Below are 24448 nucleotides of genomic sequence, written 5' to 3' on the forward strand. Positions count from 1 at the left end.
GACGAGAGGAGGACAGAACAGCAGGAATCGCAGTCAGAAATAAAGACTCCAGCGGCAGACGTCTTCCATTCAGCTTTATTTTCTCTCCATGACACTACATCACACAGATCACATTATCAGCATCTTACACGGTCATCCATCTTTACAAGCACTAATCATAGGCGTGACATTCACACAAATATTCCTTGAGTGCACCACTCCTCAGAAAGTGCCTCCTCAATGTGCATGGGACTGCTGATGAAGACCAGAGGCCGAGGCCACATGCAAGAGAAATCTTGCCCTCCAGTGAAGACCCAAGGCTGATGTTTCCTTCGAAACGCTATGCGAGAGTGTGTGTATGTGTGTGAGAGAAAGAGAGAGAGCGCGCCTTTTTAACACTTGGAGGAAAACCAGCTCCATCAGCCTTGGGTTATCGTTTACAGAAAGTGGAAATCAAACACATAAAACCTTCAGTGTTGTATCTCCTAACAAACAAAAGAAAAATAAGAAAGAAAATGGCAGAAAACCAAGATGGCAGACATGCAAAACAAGCTCAACCAGACAATCAATCAGTCAATCAATCAATGAGTTGGGGGGGGGGGGGGGGGGGGGGGGGGCAAGAGTCCGTTCAAGCCAGTGGGGCTCAGTAAAAACGCAATAGGAGAAATAAAAATAGTACTTAAAGGACAAATCTACCAAACAGAGGACAGAAGGCTGAGAGATACAGGAGAGGAGTTCAAAGAAGCTGGAGATTGAGGAGCTGCCTTGCAATGCTTTACATTACATTTGATTTGGAAGGAGATCTATTGGCTTTGCTGCTGCTGCTGGTTTACACACAAATGAAAACTGACATTCAATAAAGCAGCACAAACATACTGATGTGGGAGACGGAGGAGGCTTTTGATGCACATTTCAAGGGTTTACTTTAGCTTAATATACTGGGTAAAGGCATGGGTGGAACCACAGTGAAGCTGGAGAGCAGAGAGCAGGAAATGACAGGAAACGGGAACGGATACGTCTCTACAGCAACAGGTGGAACCCACTACGACCCTAAAAGCACGCCGTCTGTTGGAATGTGCCCGGCGGGATAAAAGATTCCCTCCAAAAAACCTGAAAGCGTTTATCGTGGTCACAGGTTATCCTGCCTAATGTTAACGTGACATCACAAACACGGACAACGTCCAAGATGATACATCCTTACGTTAAAAAACGATTACTATTTGGCAGGGAGAGAGAGAGTGAGAGAGAGTGAGAGATGAGGAACAAGTGAATGTGAGCGAGAAGCCCAGATGTCACAGAAAACTTGATTTAGTTCGTTATAAAGCGTCTCATTGCACAAAGTAAGGGAGTAAAGCAATACTGCATGGTTGTGTTATCTGATATGATTGACAGGTGGAGCTAAACGGATGTGACGAAGCTGTAATAAAGACCTGATACCGATTCTGGAGACATGCTACAGGTTCACTACAAGCAGTACAAACTAGTCAGCAATTATAACAAAAAAAGACTCACGTTTGTAGGTTTTACATTCAACATGTTCTGTATTTTTCACCCTTGCCTCTAAGCTACAACATACATTGAATTTTTATGTGTCATGTCCACTATAGCTTCTCAATTGACTTTAAAAAAAAAAAAGAAAGAAAATATTCTGAGCAACTATATGTAAAAAAGCAACATTTTTCAATGCAAGATACGACAAATGAAACCATAATATATGAAAAAAGCCTCTCGGTTCTCTTTATGTTGCATATATACAAGAAAGCCCTGAAAGTGTGAATCCCTCTATATCGTCACTGCCTGTCTTCTTCTTCTTCTTCTTTTTTGGAATTCATCTAATGTAAAAAAGATTTACCTGTCAATCAATGAATGACCAGTCAACTTCTATCCCAACCTCCCCTGAGAGGTGGATTTTGGAACTGGTGACGCACTTTCAACAAAAGTAACCACAGATACAATCCAAGATCTGCACACACGCGGACCCACAATCCTTCCTCACAACAAGAACGCGCCACCGGGCCAAGTTCCTACCGGCCCTCGAGCGTCGGTGGCCTGGTTCGTGCAGAGCTGCCAGAGCAGTGTGCACGTCCAGACACCAGTTAGCTACCAGCTGAAAATAAAAGCACCGATTCTACTGCTGGACAGTGCTCCCACTCAAGATGCGGAGACGGGTTTTACCTACCTAATTGAAGCTGGGTCAAACGTGTGGTCGGGACACACCAAGCTGACACTCTGATGAACTGATCTGATGCGCTGTCGCGTCCTGAACTGCTGCCCTTTAATACCTGTCAATCAACAGCTCTGACTGAAGCCAGCTGAACTGGTTCAGTCCGCCTTCGTCGCGTTGCTGTGTCCCTGGCACCCGGTAAAGGAAGCTCAACGGTGAATTCTTCCCAGAATTTATGGACCTTGTGGAAATCTAAAAACACTACAGGCCATAAAAGTATCTGTTCTCAAGGCCAGAACTTGAGACTGAGGCCGAGGCAGGTGCTACCCTTGGTACTCCTCCAGGGAAAGGCAATAAAACTACCTCAGTACCACTGCGGACATCCCAGTACCACATGGTCAGCACCACTGGTTATTAATAACTCCTGACCTTACCAGTCAAGACCACTAAGAATGGGACAAAACCCCTATCCCTGATGCCCCGCTGAATCCACTGAGCAGTGACGACACCCCCTCCCTCCCCACCCCCACTGCAACAAGAGTCCTTTTACTTCAAAATAAAAGTTTTTAAAAAATGGCCATGTACAAAAACATGTCTTTGCACAGTGCAGAGTAGTGCAATTTCATCAGGTCAGTTTTCCTTTTATGTTCTTTTCATTGGCACTTTGTGAAGTTTTTGACCAGAGGAGACCAACTGTAGAGACAGAGACCTGTGTAGCTTATCCGAGACGCCGCCCAGATCAAATAAGCACGGCCATTCCCGACCAAAATGGCGGCTCAACAGGAACTGGTAAGCAAATTTACACCTCATATATCCGCTCAAGGAGTTCAACGCGCCGGTTTAAAGGCGTATGTTTCTGCGGAACAGGTATGAAATTGCCTGAACCGGGAAATCTTGGCAGGAAAATGCTTGCACGGGAGAGGAAAGGCACTGCAAGTGTGCGCGCGCGTGATAAGCTGTGGCGGCGAACTGGTCGAACCGGAGCGGCTCAGAGAATTCACTGGCTAATCTACTTTAGAACGAGCTGCTGGCAGCCTGGGCGAGCGCGAATCTCCTCGCTGCCGATTGAGATCTGATCCATTTTCATGTGAACAGAAATTCCAAGGAAACTTTTGAAGCCTCACACAGCAAATGTGTGATTATGTTTAGGAAGAACCATTTGTCTTTTCTTCAGGGGAAACAAATCAAACGAGATGTTTTAGTCACGAAAGCGGTAAAAATCTCTTACGGGGAAACTGCGGGCGCATAGATTTCTTTTCCCTACGAGTGGTAATTAGGGACTTTCCTTTTCAATCATTTTGTCCTTCAAATCAATCCATCGCTTCTACATTTTCCAATAAAAAGTGAAAAATGTGGCCATTTTCATGTGTTACAGGCTTATTCCGATCCCATTTCTGGAAGTCTTTTTTCCGTGTCACCGACCGTGCGTCCACTGGTTTGATCTTTGCTTTTCACTTTCAAATGTTGGATAAAAGAGCATAAACACATCGAGATTAAAAGAGAAAAAAACAGAGATGGAAGTGCTGAGTTCTTTCAAATTCAGGCTGGGTGTCTACAAATGCAGCCGATTCGCTACGACTATTCCAGACAGTAAAGCCTGTTTGAACTCTGACTGGAATGACATCAGACAGCCTGAAATGGCGATTCGGGCTCCCCGATTATCTTACATCACAACTGACAACATCTTGCTCTCCCCAAAGGGCAGTTATCGTCCAACGTGGTGGCGAACAACAGCCGTCAAAGTAAAAAAAAGAAAAAAAAGAAACGGAGCCTCTCCCTCTCAACTTAATGACAGAACTACAAACCCAGAAATTCTGCTGATTGCACAGTGCAACTGCGAGTTGCCTCAGCGAGACCCTGCTGAGAATAAACTCCGGGGAGGAAAAAGACGTCCACTCTCTCAGACATATACTGCCATTACAGTGATACTCCAAACAAAAAGACGCATTTCTTCAAGGTGCATATCTCTTGGGAACAGGAACACAGAATAAGAGAGGCAAATATCTTTCATATATCGCGTACGTCACTTAAAAAGTGTTTTGGGCTTTTTTTGAAACTCAAGGGAAACCTTTTGTACCACTTTTGTACCAGCTGGCTGTGCTCAATTTGCAGGCTGTATAAAATGAAAGGATGGTTTCCATAAACAGACAGCTGATGTCCAGGACGGCTGTATGAAGGGCGGCGGTCTGTCTGTCCGTCAATCAGTGACACAGCAAATATATGTTTGCTACAGAGGTCTTAAATCTGGTGGTGACCCTTGAACATCAAAGAAACAGAGTCAAAGACAGTAGAGTACATGATGATCCTCTAATGAACAACAGAGTATACCAAAGAGCTTATCTGTAGTTTAGAATCATTGTCATGAGTCAAAGCTTTGAAAAACGACAGATGAAAGCCAAAAATATCGAGTCGGCGGGTTCAAATGCGTTGGTTTGCTCAGAGTAAAAACGTTTCAGTCTTAGAAAAAAGTCGCGGGACTTGCAGAAGTTTCTTCTTTTCTTTTTTTAAACTCACCAGATTTAAATAGTCTTTGTATTTGGAAATGAGAGAAGAGCGAGCGGGCCGGAGGAAGCCACGCAAAGCCGTGACTCCGCCCCCTCGATCCATCTTCTTGTAACTGGCGAGGGATACAGGAAATGGGCCGGATTAGTCGGTGAATCTTTGACAGGCTTTTTTCCAGCGACAGGCTGTGCACCACATGTCTCTCTTCTCCATGCCGTATACCTTTCGGCACTTCTTTGCCTCGCCGCGGGGTTTCCTTGGTAACAACAGATGTGACAGCATAAGGTCAGGTGCGCAGGGATCTACGCCATTAAAACACTCAACGTGTGCAATTGGGGTGTCAAAGAGGTTCGACACACCTCTACTACTGCCCAACGGTAAACACAGACAGATAAACGCTCACAGAAATGATGCTCATCTCATAAATGTGCTTTAATACAGTTGTGGGCTCAAACATATTTAATATTTAGTTTCCGAGACTTGCAGCTCTGGATTATGCAGCGTACCTGCTTCCTGGCGTGGATTTAGTTGCCTGCGTTATCAAAGCGTGACTCTTGTTAACAGTGGTGTGTGTGCTGGTCGCCGGCTGACGCTTTTCACCAATGCTGACCGTCCGGACCTGATTCACGGGCCCCTGGAAAGACAGAGGACAGACGTCCACCGATCAATGTCGCAGTCCAGCTTCACAGGACTAAAGACATACAGCTGGACCGAGCCAATCTGTTATGTTTTTACCAACAGAAGTGCTCAAATTCTGCTTTTTCTGTTGATCTTTTCATTGACCGGTCCTGCTTTTAAAGTAAAAGGTGTGTCAGCTGCTTCCCTCAGGTCCTCCGAGCATCCCTGGATGAGCTCTAATTCAAGATGATGGGCTGAGACCCACCAGAGTTCCCGTTACCATAGAAAACGCTTAATCCTAATCCTCTGCTTCATAAAATAGAATTAGGATTCACAAGCACGTCGTGCGTTGGGAGGTTGTTGTGGAATCAGCAGAAAAAGCTGTGGAGGACAGCGTCACTCACCGAGGCGCCTTTGAAGATGACAGGAGGTGACTGCCATGACACGCTGATGCCGTTGTCGCTGCCTAACTCAGCCAGCTCAGGACACACAGGGATACTCACTGGAGCCGTGGCCTGGAATACGGATGGTGGCCAACCCCAAAGGGGAGGAGAGAGAGAACACAAAAGACTGTTATAAAAGCAGAACACAAAGCATGTGGGGTAAAAATATATCTAACTCAATCATTTGAAAATGTCAGCCCACGCAACCTTGAATTAGATATTTACTAATGACGCCACAATTACTGTCAAAAGCAACTGTATACAATATTTATCCCATAAAGATATTGTCTTATGACAAAAACAATTACGAGGCAACACTCCGAGGCACTTGTGGCCATGACTGTGGTACAAGTCAGTTTCCAAGACAACGTAAAGCACAATAGAAGTTGGCGGTACAGAAGAGAAAAAGGTGGGTGCAGTTCATCACAAAGAAAATAAAACGAGGAGAGGTGATGCGCTTTTGTTGTGCGTGCATAACATCTCATGAGGGCCGCAACACAAAGTTTAAAATCAATACAGCCTTGAACCGCCACGCAAGGCGGGATCCAATATGCGAGATGTATGCTTGAATTAAACGTATTCTTCTGACTGAAAGCACTTCTGTAACTCCAAGGACATTCAAGCTGAAGTGGAGATGTTGACTATAGTAGCATCACCACCTCCTTGATGTTTCAATTCAACCGGCCTTAATAGTTGCACGACCTCTATGACGTGTGCCAATAACAACATTTTATTGTCTAAAACGTTACATTGTTACACACGTCCATGAGGCAGCTTATGGAGAACGAAGCTTATCGACTCAGTCAGCCGATAATAAAAGATTTCCTTGACTGTTCCATAAAATAAGTGTAAATAAGTTTACTTCTTAAGTAAGCGATGGAAACTTTTTACACTAAACAATATTTAAACTTCAATTCTGACGTGACCTGAGGTTGATGTTTGCCAAACAGCCTTTTTTTCACTCCTTCCCTCCCCTGACACTTGCTCCTACACTGATGTAGGAGGGAAGCGATTCAAACTGCCCTCGGAGCTTTTTCAGCCTCTGCGGATCTCGTATGGCAGAAACCAAAACATCTGTGCGGCAGCGCTGAAGCTCCGTCAACGGCTATCTGCGGTTTCGTGTCGGGGTTGCGTGTGCGAGCACCTGGTAGGCGTGGTCGGTGCGGATGTGGCAGAGTGCAGATGGCGCCGACTGGCTGAGCAGTGTTGGGGCGTGGTTCTGGAAACCATTCACGCCGATGTTTTCAGAATGAGAGGCGTCGGTGAGCAGCGGTGGGAAGGCGGGCGGAGGGCCGACTGTGGTTGGGGAGGTGGGCGCGAGGTTGGACAAACCCTCTGTGAGGCTGTCCATGTTGACCTCGATCTCTGAGTAGTAAAAGTCTTCCTCTCCGTCGCTGTAGTCCGAGTCACTGTTCCGGCTGTGAGAGAGAAAGAGGTTGATTTGCTTGGATTTCACAAGCTAATGCTATGAATCATGCAGCTTGGTACATTTGCAGCTAATGCTTGAATATCTGAATATCGAAGGTTCATTCGTTGTTATTTAAGCATGTTTATAAGTTCAATGTTATGATACTTCCTCTTTTTTTAAGTATTCCCTAATCTTGCTCAGTATTCGGAGCTGATAGTGGGCTTTTCCGGGTTGGGGCCCTAAAATGGTGAAGGGAGTAGTTACTCTTTCAAACAACAGGGGGCAGTAAAAACCAGCAAGCTGTATAGTTCCTTTGACTGATGACGTAATATCAACATACAGGAGGTGGGGACGTTCAGAAAGATGCTCCTGGATGATAAATTCAGATAATACATGTGAGAAGGTCACATGACATGTCATAAATGCAACATCTGGCAGTGGGATACAAACATATACAACTCCATGGCAAGCCGAACGTAAATATTTTCTTGGTTACTGAATAAAAATATGCAGCTAAGAACAGGTTAAATCTTCGTCGGAGAGGGTGGATACATGAAAAGCATTTCAGCTGTGACGGATGCGAGTGTGTGTGTGATTTTCTTTTTTAGCTGCGCATAATTTAAGTGTGTCTACAGAAACTCCATGGAGGAACTAGAACTTGCTGAATTTTTGTATTTAAATTGTACACGACCACCCACACCTCCCCCACCCCCAAATTGAAAAACCGACCGGCATTTTACAATGAGATTACAGATCAAAAAAAAAATGGTATCTAAATTTTAAATCCAATCCAAGGATGAATTATTATTCACTACCTAAGACATGAGTCTAACGTTTATCTTAGCATGCTGTGCTTGTGCACGGGCGTGTGTGTGTGTGTGTGTGTGTGTGTGTGTGTGTGTGTATTATCTGTGACTAACCCCAGGTGGACCGTGCGGATGTGTCGCTGGATCCCTGAGGAGGTGCTGAGGACCTTTTCACAGTTCTTCCACAAGCATTTGAACATCACCTTCATGGAGTTCTACAGGAAACGTTGAGAGAAAACACGTCTCAGAGGAACCGAGTGATCACTGATGGTCAACAGAAGCTTTCACAGAAAGGCCCGACGCTACAAAAAGAATCAGATAATGTCTCATCAATCATTCAATGTTCCAGAATGACGAGAACCAAACATTCCCCGGGGGGGGGGGGGGGGGGGGGGGTCATCCCTCCCTTTGCTCAGTCTTCAGGTGTTTCTAACTTTGATTAGAATCCACCTCTTGTAGTTCACTGATGGGACTTGATTTGTGTGTCTAAGGTCTCCCAACTGATGCACACCAGTAAGAACCAAACCATGTGGTCAGATCAGCAGATCAGATCAGCAGGGTTGTGACAAGATACATCTGGGACTCCTCTTCTCCAAAAGGTGAACCATCAGTGCAGCTCTCCACCAATCTGGGACTAGGCTGAAGGTTCACCTCCTGACAAGATAACGAGCCTCAGCACAGCACAGCAGTGAGCGCTGAGAGACCCACCTGGAGCCAGAGTTCTGACCTGAACCCAATCAAATAGGTCTGGAGAGACCTGAACATGTTCAACAGTTCCCGCCCGACCTGAGCCTTTCGTATGGCTAAATCTCAGTGACAACCTCAACAACGTTTCATTGGAGAGACATTCAAGCAGCAGCAGAGTAATAATATAAACCCTGTATGAAAAGAATTTAAACAGACACACAGTCAAAGGGAAAGACTGGGACAGAACCTACACAAGGAAGATGGCACGAGTAAAATGGGTTAATGCCTGGAGGATGTGATGTGTGGCCTTCCCTCGCCTTCAGTCCTGGACAATTCTAACCACTACATTTGCCTTACAACTAAATTCCAGACTAAATCTCTGAGACACGGGCAAAACCCACAAATGCCACAGAGACCTCTTTTTAACCTCTGGTGTTCTAAAGAAGTATTTAGAACTGTTTGTAATCTCCAATTCTCTTTGGATCTCATTTTTACATTAGTTCTGGATCAGTCCTGCGGGTTCATAAACGCACTGCGGAGGAGATTACTTCTTTCTTTTTTTTTCATACATCATTGCTGGCAGCTGTCTGTGGAGCAGGCAGAGACTCGCACCACTGCAAACGTGTGACAGTTGGCTAATGCTGTTTTTAGCTAACTGCTAAAATAGGGGAGAAGAAAAGACGGAAGCAATAAAAAGCTGAACAAGAAAAGTTTAATTACTGTTATCTCTACTGTTATAGCTACTTTAAGTGTCCTCTATTATTGACCCTCTTCCAACTTGAGAGAAGCTTGCTTTACATGCCCAACTACATAGTTTAAAAGAATTATTAACCGAAAAGGCAGCATGGGGGGGGGGGGGGGGGCTTTAAATCCCACAATCACAAATCACTTAACACTTACATTACAGCTGCTGAATGACATGTTAAATAATCCTCTTAACTTGCTGACTGCTGAAAAACACAACTGAGCACAATCACAGCGGCAGCTTACACATGAGTTTTGTGTTGCGGTGACGCCACTGTATCAATGCACAAATCAAACTAACACAGTTAGCTTATATTTTCTACCACACCGCCTGTCGGCCTGTTTTATTTTCAGTGTGTAGAACTTTGGAGTGAGTTTTCTCGCTGGTGCAGAACAGTTACATGTGGTTTAATGTGTGAATTGAATATCGACATCAGCTCCAGCGCTGTGTTGTTACAGGATGTTTACCTTTCGCTTCCGAGGTATGGGGTCCTCAAACATGAAATGCGTGCTCTCAGTGACATCCTCGCTGACATCATCACCCTGGGACAAGAGCAGGAAGTTCTTGTTGGTGTCGTTGGACAGAGGGGGGGACGGTGTGGAGGGCACCGATTGGTCGCTGGCATCCCAACTCCAGTTGCCGCTCGTTGAACTGCTGTAGCTGGCCGACAGCACCTCTTTCCAGACCCTGTTAGCTGGCTCCGGGACTGCGGTTTCAACAACAGTTACACTTAATTCAGCTTCAGCTTCAGAGACAGTTTCAGGGTTCAATTTTCATTTTAGGTACCAAGTGGAAAAAGCACCGAAATGAGACCTAAAAACTTGAATTTGCAAGTTTTTCCCCCAAATTTTCAAGGTGTATTAAGTATTTTTAAGTAGGAATTTAAATTCAACTTAAATCAAATAAAATTTGGGTTTGTATACCAATCCGTTATAAAGTATAATGCCATAACGATAAATCTAAATCTCACAAGGTAGATTTAAAAGCACACTGTGGATTATTTATATCCAACGCCAACATACCGAGATATTTCATCTGATTAAATTATAAAAAATGGATCAATTAGTGGGCTGCTGAAGTGAATTGTGCCATATTTCTTCTTTTCGATGACGCTGAGATGTTTTCCAGTAGAAAATCATCACAGTAACAGACATTGCAAACAGTCGTGCAAAGGGATTTGAGTAACTGTCAACAAGAAAAATAAAGGGAAGGTAAAAAGTGCAAACAGCCAAGAGGACTTTAAACGTCTGGCATAGTCGCAATGGCAACGGCAGCCGCAGACTACACAACACTGGGAACAGTAAAACAGGGCTGTGGCAGCAGAGGTCATACAGTTGGCAGCTGCTCCATGTCAGGCTAAAAGGTAAAATTAGGAAATGTGCAAATAATCAGGATTTTTTCTGTTAAATAAATAAACAAAAAAAATACAGAAATCGATGCGCTTTGGCTAATCTCGTGTTTGGTTCTTCCCATTTTACACTTTATAAAATTAGTCAGTTTGGATTTGTGTTGAGGCTGATCTTAAAAATGAGTGCAGCTTGATGTTGAATGTCCCATTAGCACAACACAAATGGTAGCTCCACACTGGTGGGCTGTTCGTGTTACCTGTTGGGGCGGCTGAAGGGCAGAGCACCAAAGGGGACGTAGACAGTGAGGTCAGGACGGTGGCAGCCATCACCTCCTTATCAGCATGACCCGAGGGCCTCCTGGAAAAAATAAATACGGTTTATCCACTGATGAAAAAAACATGCTACATCTGATCAACTGTGGTCCCGCTGCTACTTTTGCTTACAAGACCCAGGATATATTTGAACAAACCAAACTTCGGCTGCACCATGTATTAAAAATGCTTTATTTTAGCTGAGCAAATGGAAAGTTATTTTGGATAAAGATCCATCATCTTGTCCCTGATGAGCAGCCAGGAGCAGCCTGACATGTTTAGCTGAATCTTTGTGTATGTTAGGGGTGCAAATTTGCATGTGTCTAAATAAGAACGAGGACATCATCAAAATAGAAATCCTCCCAAGTGGATGGTTTTTGTGGTGTGCTTCGGCACAGCTTGTGCAAACAGGGAGAGATGCTTGTTTTCCTTCCTGCCCAGTTCGGGCGATCTTTAGCCTCAGCTTAAGTTGACATTGCCTGTCAGAAAGAACCGGAAGAGCATGTTTCAAATCTTCTAATCAAACTATAGGTATAGTCTTAATTCTGACATTAACAGTTATTGGCATTGCGTCCTTCTACTAGATCTTTAACTGTGTTAACTTAGAAAAAAAATACTTTCAGACCAAGCAAAGAGCAAAGAAAACACGCTCATTCCTGAATATACTTACTCATAAACTGATTATGTTTTTACCAATAGGCTACAAAAGTAAGCCTTAGAAGGTTAAGTGATCATATCTCTGTACCAAACAAATCCAAAACAGCACTCCCCCCCCCAAAAAAAAGGCTTGCAGACTCAAAGGAAACATCCATTTGCACAGAGGGACTGAGAGCTGCAGCTTTAAGGTCCTTGTCCCACCCCAGCCTTTGCAACCAGAGTGAACTGGTTTGAGATGTTCTCTCAGCCAAGCCCTGAGACCTGGCAGAGGTCCACACACACACACACACACACACACACACACACACACACACACACACACACACACACACACACACACACACACACACACACACACACACACACACACACACACAAGCATGCAGAAAATCAGCTAGCACACATTCATATCTCATTCACACAGACTATATAATACGTGGGGAAGTCCGAAGAGAACAAACACACCAACAACACAGCCCAAAACACTCTGATAAATGATCAGACTCCACTCTGAACTGGATGAATGCCAACACACTCTTTCGGTCTCCTCAAACAGGCATGCACACGGGGAATACGAACACATTGCCGAACATTGCCGTACGGTCTGACACCAAGCTTTCTCTTCCTGGCACGACCACGACCCTCAACCGCAGTTTAATCACATCTCGTGGAAGTGTTTGTTGCATTGTGTAAACAGCGCTTCTTGATACTGTGCATGTTTGAGCTCTCGTTAACTGCCAATCGAGTGTGCCAGATCGCCTTCACGCGTGGCATCGAGACATATTTTATGGTTGGATATCTAATCAGATGTGGTCATCAGCAGCACAGCATCTTAATTATATTCACACCACGCGGGAACAGACAGAATGTCTGGGAGATCTCCGGCGTCCACTTTAAGCTCTGATCAGAGTCGTATCATATTCCTTCCTACCAAACTTTAACATCCATTTCTCTTCTAGTTTGAACACAATGTTCAGACCAGTATGATGTAAGAGACTTTTTTTTGCTGTCACTGATCTGCCAGCGCTTTTAAAAAGGTTTCCACTTTAAAATCTGCAGGAAAAAGTAGTTGCATAGTTGCAAGAGGAAGGGCTTGATTTGGAGTATTATACTGACGATTTGAAAGACAAAAAAGGGAAGAGCAATCACCCCGTTCACTAGTTCTGCTGGCACAAGCGTGCACTGTGTGTATTTGCTGATGCCTCTGCATGGCACATTGGAGGTTATGCTCGAAGATAAAGTGGTTAAAAAAAATAAAACTAAAAATGAATCTTTTCACACCCACACACAGCACGCCCTTTATTCCACTCCCCTCCTCAACTGTTACTGGCAATGGCTGAGCCAGGAACCGTTCCCTTTGGCAGCAGCACAACACATGGGCCAGTTAAAGTCAACAAACCAGGCCCAGGCACACAGAAAAACACAGGAGCGACAGACCGACCGACCGACAGACCGACAGACCGACAGACACAGAGACTCCCCTCACTGGTGTTCAAGGCCTGGATCGTCTCTGTCAGGAGGACGTTTTGTTATTCGAAGTGCAATAACGAGCTCACACTGGGGATGATGGTTTGTGGTATGAAGCTTTGGCTTGACAGGAGAAAGCAGCCCTCCTCAACAGCCACTGCACTATAAAAACACAACAGACCTCTGATATGAAGCGCTCGTGGTGCTGTTTGCCAACCTCTATTTAACACCCCCATCCACCTTCATCAGCTGTTGGGTGTTGTTGGGGAGCAAACCAGACCTTCCTCTATATTTAATACACCATGTATACTTGAGTTACCAGCATGGCAGAAATTCCAGGGATCTGCCAGGTTCAAAGGAGATACTGGACACTGAGCCAACCCGGGAAGATGGACAAATAATCAACCCAGTAAATACGTGGCCACCCAGCAGAACAGAACCTACATGCACTGCACAACACACGTCGCACGTTCTGCAGGTATCGCATGGATGCAACAGTATAAGGAAGGGTGAGATGTCGGGAAAATGGCAAATCCAGTATAATGAGGTAGCGTTGTGACAACTGGTGCTATTTAAAGTGCCCGTTGTGTAGCCTGACAGCTGCCCCATCCACGCCAGCTAAAAATAAACCACCCACTGCACTCCATCCTTTAGTAATCCCCCTCCTCCATTATGTCGTCTCGTCCTCGCTGGATTACGTAAGATCCTTTGGCCCTCTCTGGCTTCAACGCTTCCTCATCAGACGGCTGTTAACCGGTGCTCAGCAGCTCCCCCGTGCCTCCACCCACCGCCCAGCAAAGGGTTCGAGTCCTCACTCTCTGCCCTTGTTTCAGAGGAAACCTTCATATTTACAACATGTACTTAACAAATTCAAATATGAATGGCTTTGTAATGAACGGAATGCAATCCAGCGTCTCGGTACAGTATGTTAGCGTCTATGTGAGGCACCGGACCCCCTGAAGAGGCCGAGGCTGTTGGACAGGAGACATGTCTCTTTAATGTGGGCTTGCATGTAATGTCTATTCACTTCCAGAACAAAAAGCCTTCTCTGTCTCTTCACCCTCAAATGCAATTTGTAGCCTGGGGCTGAGCACACACAACGGATAGCTTTGTCCTGGCAAAATAATAGCGCATAGACAGAACGCGAATGGCATGGTGCGTCCGACCCACTGTGCCCGCGCTACGCAATAAACCTGCAGGATTATTTACGCATATTTTGCTTTAGCACACAGGTTACCTGTCGGTGAAAAAAAAAAAACTTTGGAAAGAGATAAACCCTCGAGCCCGAGCAGAAACTCACTTGTTTTAAAGTCTGTAAAAAAAAAAAAAAACAGCTAGAAAGTCTCAGGCCAGTCATGGTCAAATGAGGAACCCGAGCTAAACATGTTTGGTTGCATTTCAAAACGCTTCTGGGGCAGTTTTTAACAAGATGTATTCTTTGACTATGCGTTTTTAACACAATAAATCTTTAAAATAAAGTATAGCATATAAATCAAAAAAGAAAATGCCAATGAGTCATGGAAAACCCATGAATGGTCGACTGGCTTTGTGATTACACAAAGAGCTTATATACAACACCTGCAATGTTCCTGACTTTGGGAAAACTGGCTCACTAGTGCTATGGTGCTTTATTACCCTGAACTGCAAAAGAAGATTAACCTGTAACTATAGCAACTTTTTTTTTTTTTACAACTTTTGTAAATCCCCCTCCAATAACAATGTTGTTGCTAAGGGAACTTGGAGGAGTCTCTTCCAAGTAGAGGCCTCTACGTTAGAACAAATGAGATTCTTATTATCAGCCGAGGTAAGCGAGTTATTTTCTTACATGTTTGGAGGGTAAAAAGCAAAAACATTACTTCTTACTTCCTTAGCAGCGCACAGAACGGAGCTTCACGCTGTAGTAGCAGAAAAGGGTCAATGTAAACAAACGGGCTGTTATGCGGATTTTTAAGAAGTAATAAATAGTTCGGAAGAATTCAGGAAGCATTTATGAACAGCACAGTTGTTTCTGTTGCAGTCAGCGGCTCCTCTTCATTCTTTACTTCCCACTCACTCTTGAATCTGTCCCTCTGCCATCACAAGCCGGAGCAAGCCCTGGCCCCATTCAGCCCGTTTCCATGAAACCTAATCTCCACGGCAGCATCACACTGACAGTCTAACTGATGTCTTACTGATCATTTCTTTACCTTACTAGAAAGACAATGTGGGGTTTTGCCAACAGAAAGCATCAATTAATAAGGTTGGAAGAAAATTTTCACCTGTCAACAGCCACATTTGGTGTTTAAATTAAGATTGTTAAGATTAAGATTAAACTAAGATCTATTGTACAGCAGATTTCTGGTGACTCACAGCTGAATGTATGAGATTATATTCGCCGTGCCATCAGAAAAACCCCTGACACCAATTTCCTGCAGTGATCAGGCAACGTCTCACTGTGCCAAGTGTCACCAGAAGTACCCATCGCTTCCATAAAAACAGCCCGTGAAAAGAATCACAACAAATGTACAGTACTGACATGTGATTCAATGTTAAAACCTCTGGGATAGTGTTGGATTGTTTGATCAGTGTTTGCATTGCCCTAGATCATATTTAATCAGCTTTATTTAAACGATAAAAGGCAATATACTCCACTTACTAAAGATGAAAATGATCAAAACCACTGGAGGAACATTTATCTCCTGTGACGCTGCTACAACAATTAAACACCGCTTACAGTAAAAATGGTAAAAATATGAAGTTATTCCTTCTTCAGCAATACCAGATAGCGTTTGTAATAAACAAACAAAAGCAACGTGTCACATCCTGCAACAACATCAGAATGATCTCTCAAACAGGGGTAGTGTGGCTAAACCTGACAAAGCCTGCGTGTCTGTATTATCTTTGTCTTGGATTAACTAAAACCCTCACACATATACCGGCGCTATATGCACACGTTTGTCAACGTGTTAAGTGTGTATATCAATGTAAAAGTGATAGTAAAATGCTGTTTGGAGCGGTCATGCGTGCACACACAAAAAATGTCATCAGTTCTCAAATATTTCTAAAACCAGCATGTTTTAATCTCAATCAATTATCTCCAACACTTCAGAAATGTCCTCCCAAAGATTATGTGACAGACACAGTAACGATTTAGTGTACGTCTCCTTGTGGGTGTAAAGTAAAGTAAATTTTCACAGGTGTGGGTTTATGACTAAACTGATGGCAGAGTCAGCAAGACCTCATTAGTTCTATGAATTTGAGGATGACTGTTACAATTCTGGTATAATTATGGTGTGAAACACAATTCGAAACAAGCTGGTAAATATACAGTGACCACTGTGTTGATGCTTGCGTTTAAACCGGTTTAGGCCAGCACAGGCAGGCGGATGGGAGTTCTAAAACGGGCTGGAGATCTGCCGTGCACTGTGTATAACTCACGACCAAACCGCACGAAATATGCGAGGCCTGAAGAAATTACATAAACCGAGGAACAACAAAAATAATGAGCATATTTCAATCTTTGGAAAAACAAGTGTGGGAGGAAATGCAGACACGGGAAGCCTGACAACCACCAGATTGCGAAACTGTCTCAGCGTTCCATGTTCTGGCCTCCTGATGTGATCTGTGCAGCGATCAGCGGCTCCGTTACGCACCTGACCGGGCTGCCTCATACACTCGGGGCTTTGTGTGGTGGCATGTTGGTGCTGGAAACCACCAACACCAGGATTAAGAGGGGATACTTTCTAACTCCCCAAGGCTGGCAAACTCAACATTTCCTTTCCACAAATTAAAAAAAAAAAAAAAAAATCAAAGGAATACATGGAACACGTGACTGCCGTGGTAGACGGAAGCTCGGAAAAAGGCTTTCTGATCCGTTTGTATCGAGACACCAACCTCATGTGCTCGGAAAGAAAGTGGGAGGATGTTTGAAAGTGAATGGGAACAGAACAACTGTCGAATGTTCTCCTGCATGACAGAAACGTCACGCCACCTTAAATTAGGTTAAATGGAGGTTACAAGGAACTGGGTCCACTGGTTTTAGTCCAGTGAATGTGGCTTATATAAATAAGCAGCAATTTTCATGCCTTACGTTGTGCGACTCTGGGCAGATCCTGGCATTTTAAAAGGCTCAAGAATGAGTTTTTAAACGGTGACTCTCTCGTCCACAAAGTGTTCATGCACTTTATTGGGATTAGAGGTAATTAATTCTTTTCCCTGATGCTAGTAAAATTAAGCCTGCTGATAATGGCACGCGTCACTCTGCTTGTATTCTCCTGTTTAACCCCCCTTGCCCCCACGTTTATACACAAGTGCAGGGTGTCCCAATTCTCATAGAGATCGACATAATCTGACTTCTGCCTAAAGAGCAGCGTGCAGTCTTTGGTGTCTAGAGATCCCATCTTGAGCTGAGGGTATAAACTGGATAATACGATAGCGCGGGTAGGTTGACAGTTCACGACGGCGAGTGTAATCTTTGGAAAATACCGACGGTGTTTTGGGATCGGGCCATAACAAGAGCAGCATCTACTGTTGAGGAAACAGGAAGGTGTCTGAAAATAACCCAAAATGAATTATGCTAGCTTTGGCCTCTATATCTTGGATTTATAACACCCGCAGCTAATTAAAATGAAAATAGCTGAGACGATGGGAGAGTGAAGCAGGGGGAATTTTCAGATATACAGAGACAATAAAGGTGTGTTATTACCATTTTTTTCCCCTGGCGACAGAGAGAAAATACAGGTACAAAATGAGCAGCAACCAAGAAAAAGCACACCACCAAATCACTGCAGCAAAACGCAATCATGGATGCACTTACATTTTTAAGACAAAGGTATTTATGTTGGCGAGCTGCAGAAAGCAGATTGCTATAAGAACATTTAAAAATATTATAATCTGAACCTTAAAAGCATTGTCTCCCCCACCAGATATGAAGTCAGGAGATTATTTGCATGTTTATTGGAGCTTTACGAGTACTATAGGCTAGCTTTCCAACTGTGTTTTAGTCTTTAATCTGTCAAAGTCAAATGCCACAAAACCAAACAAGATTATTCTTGTTAAAGAGAGCCGCATGAGTTGTGCCAAGTCCATATTCTAATCAGGAAAATAGTTTGGACTTGTGTATTGTGCAATTCTGAGTGAAGAGGAGGAGACACGGCGGGCTAAAGCAGCATTTCAATCTTTTTTATCTCCCTCAAATTAATTTAGCACATTTTTCAGGTGTTCAGATGCACTTTTAACAATAGTTTCATGTCAGGAGTTTAGGAGAATTTAGCTGATTTTCCTGAGGCGTCTCTAAATACAAGCTGCCTAGAACAGGAGGCCTTAAATCTCTATCAGTTTATGCAGCTGCACACAAGTTTCCTTCCCTTTTGATAATTCTTTGTGTTTGCTTGCCCTTAAAGGGCCCTTCTGCTGGACAGATGCACGTCATATAACTAAAGGATTAAAAAAAAATTAGAAGCACACGCAAGTATTTGAAGTTTGGAAATATAAATCTTTTGGAGTAGTCTGCAGAGAAGAGAGTGAGAACATTCCTTCTTGCCTCTTACTCTCCTCCTTTCTTATAAAATTGTTTGCTCCTCGAGGCTTCAGTAGAAAACCCAAGCTGATTAACATCTTGTGAGGACACTGTACACACATCTGCATTTGCATAGCAGCAGCCCATTGACTTTATGCTCTTTTGAATTGCTGTTTGTGAAGCTTCGGTGCGAATTGCAAATCTTTTGACTTAAGTGTCAGGTGTTTATTGTGGCTCACTCTTCCCCACTGAATTATCGGAGGAGCAACCTTCCACACTGGCATGATGTCGCCCTAATTACTGAGATGAAGCAGCGATGGCTTTCTGGCCCAGACGCCACGCACTTAACATACTTAACTGGTCCACATAGTGGACACGCAGCTATATATTGCAACCGCTGGCTCAAGCGTCTGTAGTGACGGTTAAAGAGTGACTTACCAGTAATGCAAATGGTGCGCTGCTTAGTCTAAAAGCATCCAATCTCACTTCACAGTAGCCTTATTCTGACGTGTCCTAGATAATCAACTTAATAAAGAACCAGAAAACGTGCAGCACATCGTTCACATCCTGAGACTGACCTGGGGGACAGCCCAGATGTCTGCTCGCATTCTGGTCTGACCTTCCACTCTCACATGATTCCTGTCACTGGGTAACGACCTTTCACCCCGGCCGGTTTTGCTGCAAGAACTTTACCCTCGTATTGTCTTTTACAGAAAAAAAAAGACAGATTTTTCTTTTTACACTAAACAGCATTGTCAAGACAGATATAGGCTATAAAGAAATAAAGGAAAATGCACTTCGACTTGGCATGCATCAGCAGTAAACCCAGACTAGAGTGGGGGTGGGTTACTGGTCCTGTCGCTGTGACCTTCCATAACCAGCTGCATTTTTTAGAGAAAGAGCATTAGAGGTTAGATTTATTCCAGCAATTCCATTCAAAAAGTGCAACTCATATATTATATAGATTTGTTACAATCGCTGTCACCATTCAGAGGGAGGTTAAGACACAAAAGGTCGTTGCTAAAGGAGGCGGCTGCCGGATTTTATGCCTTTTTTTAAAATGGAGCACAAGCAACAGGAAAAACTGCGCACTTGTGAGGATTGTAAAACCAAGCCTGTCAAAGAACATGGGGGGTGGTCCAGGACAGAGTCCATGTGAGACAATATCAGAGGCACGGGCTGGGCTGAGGACAAAAACGACAAAAAGGACTGGTCTGTTGCTCAGTGGATCAAAGTCCTCTTCAGCTAAAAGTAAGTTTTGCCTTTCATTCAGAAATCAAGGCCCCGGATACACAGAATTTAAGCTGCCGGAGGTCCATTGTGAGGTTTCTACTGTCACTGAGGGTTTGGGGAAACATATTATCTACTGGTGTTGATACACTATGTTTTATCAGGCCCAAGGTCAGCGCAGCTGTCTTCCAGGAGATTTTTGAGCACATCATGCTTCCTTTTGCTGACCAGTATTATGGAGATGTGGATTCTCTTTTCTAGCACCTGCCCACACTGCCAAAAGATCCAATAGCTGCTTTGAGGACCAAGGTATCCCTGAGCTCGAGGTATCCCTGTATGGAGCACACAGTACACCACAGGATCTGGATCCAGAGGTTTATTTGAAAAGAGGAAAACCCCTCTGCACAAACATTCCAGTTAAATACAGTGGTGATTTCTTTTTTGCAGAATCTGTACTCCCTAGACGTGGAAACTTCCTGTTTTTGTGACATGTAAGTGACCAAGGAGAGATAAGTAAAAAGGCTTAATAAAATTACCCATTCCGCTCTCATTTTGTCATTCTTATTGTTTTCACTCCAGTCAATATGCTCTTTGTTCAGTTATCAGTGTAGCAGATCCCACACTGATGAGTATTGACAGGTAGAACAAGCTCCGCTTTAGCCTGCGTGTAACTTAATCAGAGACAGAAGCAAAAAACGTGCGCGTGCACACACATGCAGGCGAGTTTGAAAATCTGACTAGGAGTGTTTATATGCACAACTCATGAATGTGTAGATCATCACGGCAGTGAATGCACTGGCCCCTCCTCCACAGTATTTAAGATCATTGCCCAGACTTGTCTGAAGAGTTTTGGCCGACTCTGCAACAGTTGCAAACTGGAAAGTCAAAGTATTAAAGCGCAGCAGTGTGCTCCCTGTGAGAAACACTGATATGGTGGTTAATATACAACACGCAAGGGCGACCGACCGCTTCATTATGTTTAATCCTGTGACACAATGGCCGTATTAATAAAGTTGGTGGAAAAATAAGTAAATAAAACTAATTTATTCAGGTGATGTGACTATTGGCTTTTAAAGATGCTTTTTCCTGGGCAGTCAGGACGGAAAGATTTAAGAAGGGCAATGGCACAGCGTTAATATGAAAGGTCAATAAAACAACAACGAGGCCTGCCTAATATGACCACCGCCACACAGTTATATAATGTTATGCAATCCTTTTCAACAGCAGCAGCGTGGTGCAGTCAGTAAAGTAAGAGCGCCGATGGACAGCGGTCAACGCTCAAAGAAACAAAGAGAAGCAAGAGGTCAAGAGACTGAAACAAGCCTGTATGGCCACGTAAACCTAAACCTTGCTGTCCCACTCCTGCAGAGACAGTTAAATCATATCATGCAGGAGCTGCAGCAGGTGAATTTCACAGGATAATGTGAGGAAAGAAAAGATAAATAAACCTCTTGTGACACACCTAGACGAAAACAGTGGCAACACAAATCATTTGAAAATCTGCAATTGTTTAAATGGTAATATTGTTCCCTAAAGAGTTTGAAATTATCACCGTCTAATCATATGGGGTATAAAAAGCTGAACATTTTTATTGTATTGGCACATTATCTGGACAAACACAGTAGCCAATGGCTGTCTAACCTACAGGAAAGACAGCGCACAACCTCTCCAAGGCCTGCTTGCTGTTACATAATCATATCCACAGACTAAGCTTTTCCCCAGTGACATTTGCAGCTTTCGCTCTGAAACATGTTGGTGTAAATGTGTTTACCAAAAGACAAAACACCTTTGTGAGAGCGTATATTGATCCAAAGAATATCCTTTTTTTCTTTCTTTCTTTCTTTCCTGTTTGAGCAATCCAGAGATCATCTCCAACTCTGGCTCTGTTAAGGCAGATTTCAAAACTGCTCTTGATGAAACACCAAACATGTGGTCAGTTTACCAGCACGCCCCCGCAACATTCATGCCAAACCCACTGTAAATTTGTAGCCAGTGGACAAATTCCACGTCGAGTCAAGACTTTTGTAGGACAGATATGAAACTGCAGTTTACTTTAATCACTGCAAAATCCCAATCAATCTAGCTCCCGCGGCTTCATTTTTATGAGAGCTGTGAACCTTTTCATCTGTTCTAAATTATAACAGCACTATGAAGATATGAGAGAAGTGCACAGTTGTATGTCTCTGGTTTGAGAGTGTGTACCTGTTTCTGGGGACAGGGATGTGGGAGGAGAGGAAGGGTTGTCTTTCTGCCTGTGGTACATTCCGCCCTTGTGCTGCCTTGAGGCTGAGGGCCAGTTCTCCCTGTTTAACTGGGTTCTTGGTCTCCAACTGCATGAAGCCAGCCGTCAACTGTCCATTCATGCCTGGGCAGCAAGTTGGACTGGCCCTCTTCAGGATCCCCGAGGAACCGGTGTCCTTTTGGTCCCCCAGAACATTCTAGTAAATTAAGAAATCGTAGATCATTGAGTATCCAACAATTAGCATTGAATTATAAATGCAAGTATGTGATGAATGATCCAGCAGAAAGCTTTAATACAGCCACTAAAGCTAAAGCAAGACTGTGTCTAAAGAAAAAAGGACAGGATGCACAACATCCCTCCAGTGGTTTAGGCCTCGTCCTCCCCTCTGACACCTGCCGATTATTGTTTAGAACAGCACAGAACTTCATTTACCAACTCCAACAGAAGAACAGTCAGAACAGCAGCAAAACCCCCTTATGAGTGTGAGTTTCAGGCTCTAGCTACCACCTTCCACCACCTGATCAAATGCCAACAATTAAACAGGACGACAAATTCAATGCCAAGTCTTATTTATTATAAACGAACCACAGAGAAGTGTATCAAAAATCCCTCAAAACTTAACTATGCAGCATTTGCTTGAACGCTGTAACAACATGACAACAATGCAACAGCACCGAGGCTAGCAAATGCAAACAACAACACACGCTGCGGATAAAAACAACATCAAAAACAGCAAAATGTCCACAAGTAGTGGTAGCTGTCCGACAGTGTGCAGCCGCCAGCAGGCCGTGCAGCTCGGGCGCAGCCAGGAAGACCTCGCCGTGGCTCCACCCTGAAGCCATGGGGGAGGGGTACTAGTTAGGAGTCCCTGCCCCACTTTTCTGTAAACTTTGCACACAAAACGAGCCGCCATTTAAAGCGGTTTTAATACTACGCAATTACTTGCGGGCGAACGTTGACAGCTCTTTGAAACACGGTGACACTTTCAGGGCTAAATGTCCGTTTCAGGGGCGCAATGGAGGCGACCAATGCACAAGCTACACTCCTATAGGTCCCCTGTGGGCTCCCAATTCGCATATTTAGCCCGTAAACACACAATAACGGTATGTGACAGCTACTCAAACACGTCGCCGTAAAACCCTACGCTGTCTATACTCGCCTAACTTTGGGGTGGATTTCACCGGCTTGTGGTGTCCTACGCACACAGCAGAACCGCTAAACACACTTACTTTTTCCATGTCGAGTGATATTCGGCCACCCGGAGAAATTCCGTTCCCTTTAAAACATGTTCTCGGGCTTTTCACCTCTACCGGGGAGCCACCGTCTGGCGAACATTTGTAGGGGACGGGCCCGTTTGTGTACGCCGGCATGGGGCCGTTCCTCTCCAAGATAGGGACCCGGGCGTCGCAGTGCACGGAGCGCCCTGGCCGGCAGTTAAAATCCGCACCTCCGACAGTCGTCGACTTCTCCAGAATGAATTTGGAATCCATATTTAGACCCGGCGAGTGGAGACTAAAGAAAGATAACCAGCTTTCTAAAGGTTTTAGTGCAAATTGCTGGATACATTTATCAGGATTGTCGAGAGTTGTTGCGTGTTGTACGTGTCTTAACTGCTATTCTAACCTACATGTAAAGTTTTTCGCCGCCACCGCTGCCCAGGCGATCCAAAAAGCCGCCCGGTCAGGAGGAGGATAAAAGATTGTTTTGCCTCTTTCCTCCAATAGAACGCCACGCCCCCTCCGCTTCGCTCCTATTGGTCCGTTGCGCACATAAACATTGCACTCTGGCACGCGTCCACGGCGAGGCCGCTCCTGATTGGTCGGTTTGCACCCTGCCAGTCACATATTCGTGCTAAATGAAGCAATATGGCTGGAGGAAGGCGCGAGTGGGCGTGTCCCAGAGTTTACCGGCCGGTGTCTGGGTGTCTGTCGACGCGGCCCTGCCTGGCAGTCTCGCGGAAGGAAAAAAAAAAGTGCGCGCGCGCGTGTGTGCGGGGGGATGTCTGCATTCTGTAAACTGCGCATTTATTTTATTTTTTTGGGAATCAAACACAATAGTCTCTAGGTTGTATGCACCGTCAGTCTAGATTAGAGCATCTATAAACCTTATTTTGATGGCCAGATCATAGCATTGTAAACAGTAAACATGCTGCCAGTTTAAAAATAGATGGTATCAGGATATAAAAATGCATTGTGCAGCACGGCGGAGTTTATTTTCATGACCGTATTAAACCAATCCTTGATTGAACCCTATTGTCAAGATTTTTTGTGGATGTTAAATATTCTATTTACTAAAGTAAGACTATACAATAAATGTATTTAGTAGTGGTGGTGGAAGCAGTCG

General features: G+C 44.2%; 1 protein-coding gene across 2 annotated transcripts; it reads right to left on the minus strand.

Moving 5' to 3' along the window:
• Positions 1–57: 57 nt before the first annotated feature.
• slc2a4rg (SLC2A4 regulator) lies at positions 58–23797 on the minus strand. 2 transcript variants are annotated; one of them, XR_008951785.1, is made up of 10 exons: positions 23335–23797; positions 22066–22301; positions 10958–11058; positions 9820–10058; positions 8035–8135; positions 6851–7124; positions 5668–5778; positions 5152–5279; positions 4658–4901; positions 58–4399 (listed from the first exon to the last, which is right to left on the minus strand). XR_008951785.1 is itself a non-coding variant. In XM_057041305.1 (9 exons), the coding sequence occupies exons 1-9, from the start codon at positions 23593–23595 to the stop codon at positions 4790–4792; spliced, it is 1563 nt and encodes a 520-aa protein (XP_056897285.1). In that variant the 5' UTR covers positions 23596–23797; the 3' UTR covers positions 58–4789. The 2 variants fall into 2 exon arrangements, 1 of the variants encoding a protein (XP_056897285.1); XM_057041305.1 differs by having other exon boundaries at positions 58–4901.
• Positions 23798–24448: the final 651 nt, after the last annotated feature.

This window comes from Takifugu flavidus, chromosome 8 (assembly GCF_003711565.1).
Source record: "Takifugu flavidus isolate HTHZ2018 chromosome 8, ASM371156v2, whole genome shotgun sequence".
NCBI classification, from domain to species: Eukaryota; Metazoa; Chordata; class Actinopteri; order Tetraodontiformes; family Tetraodontidae; genus Takifugu; species Takifugu flavidus.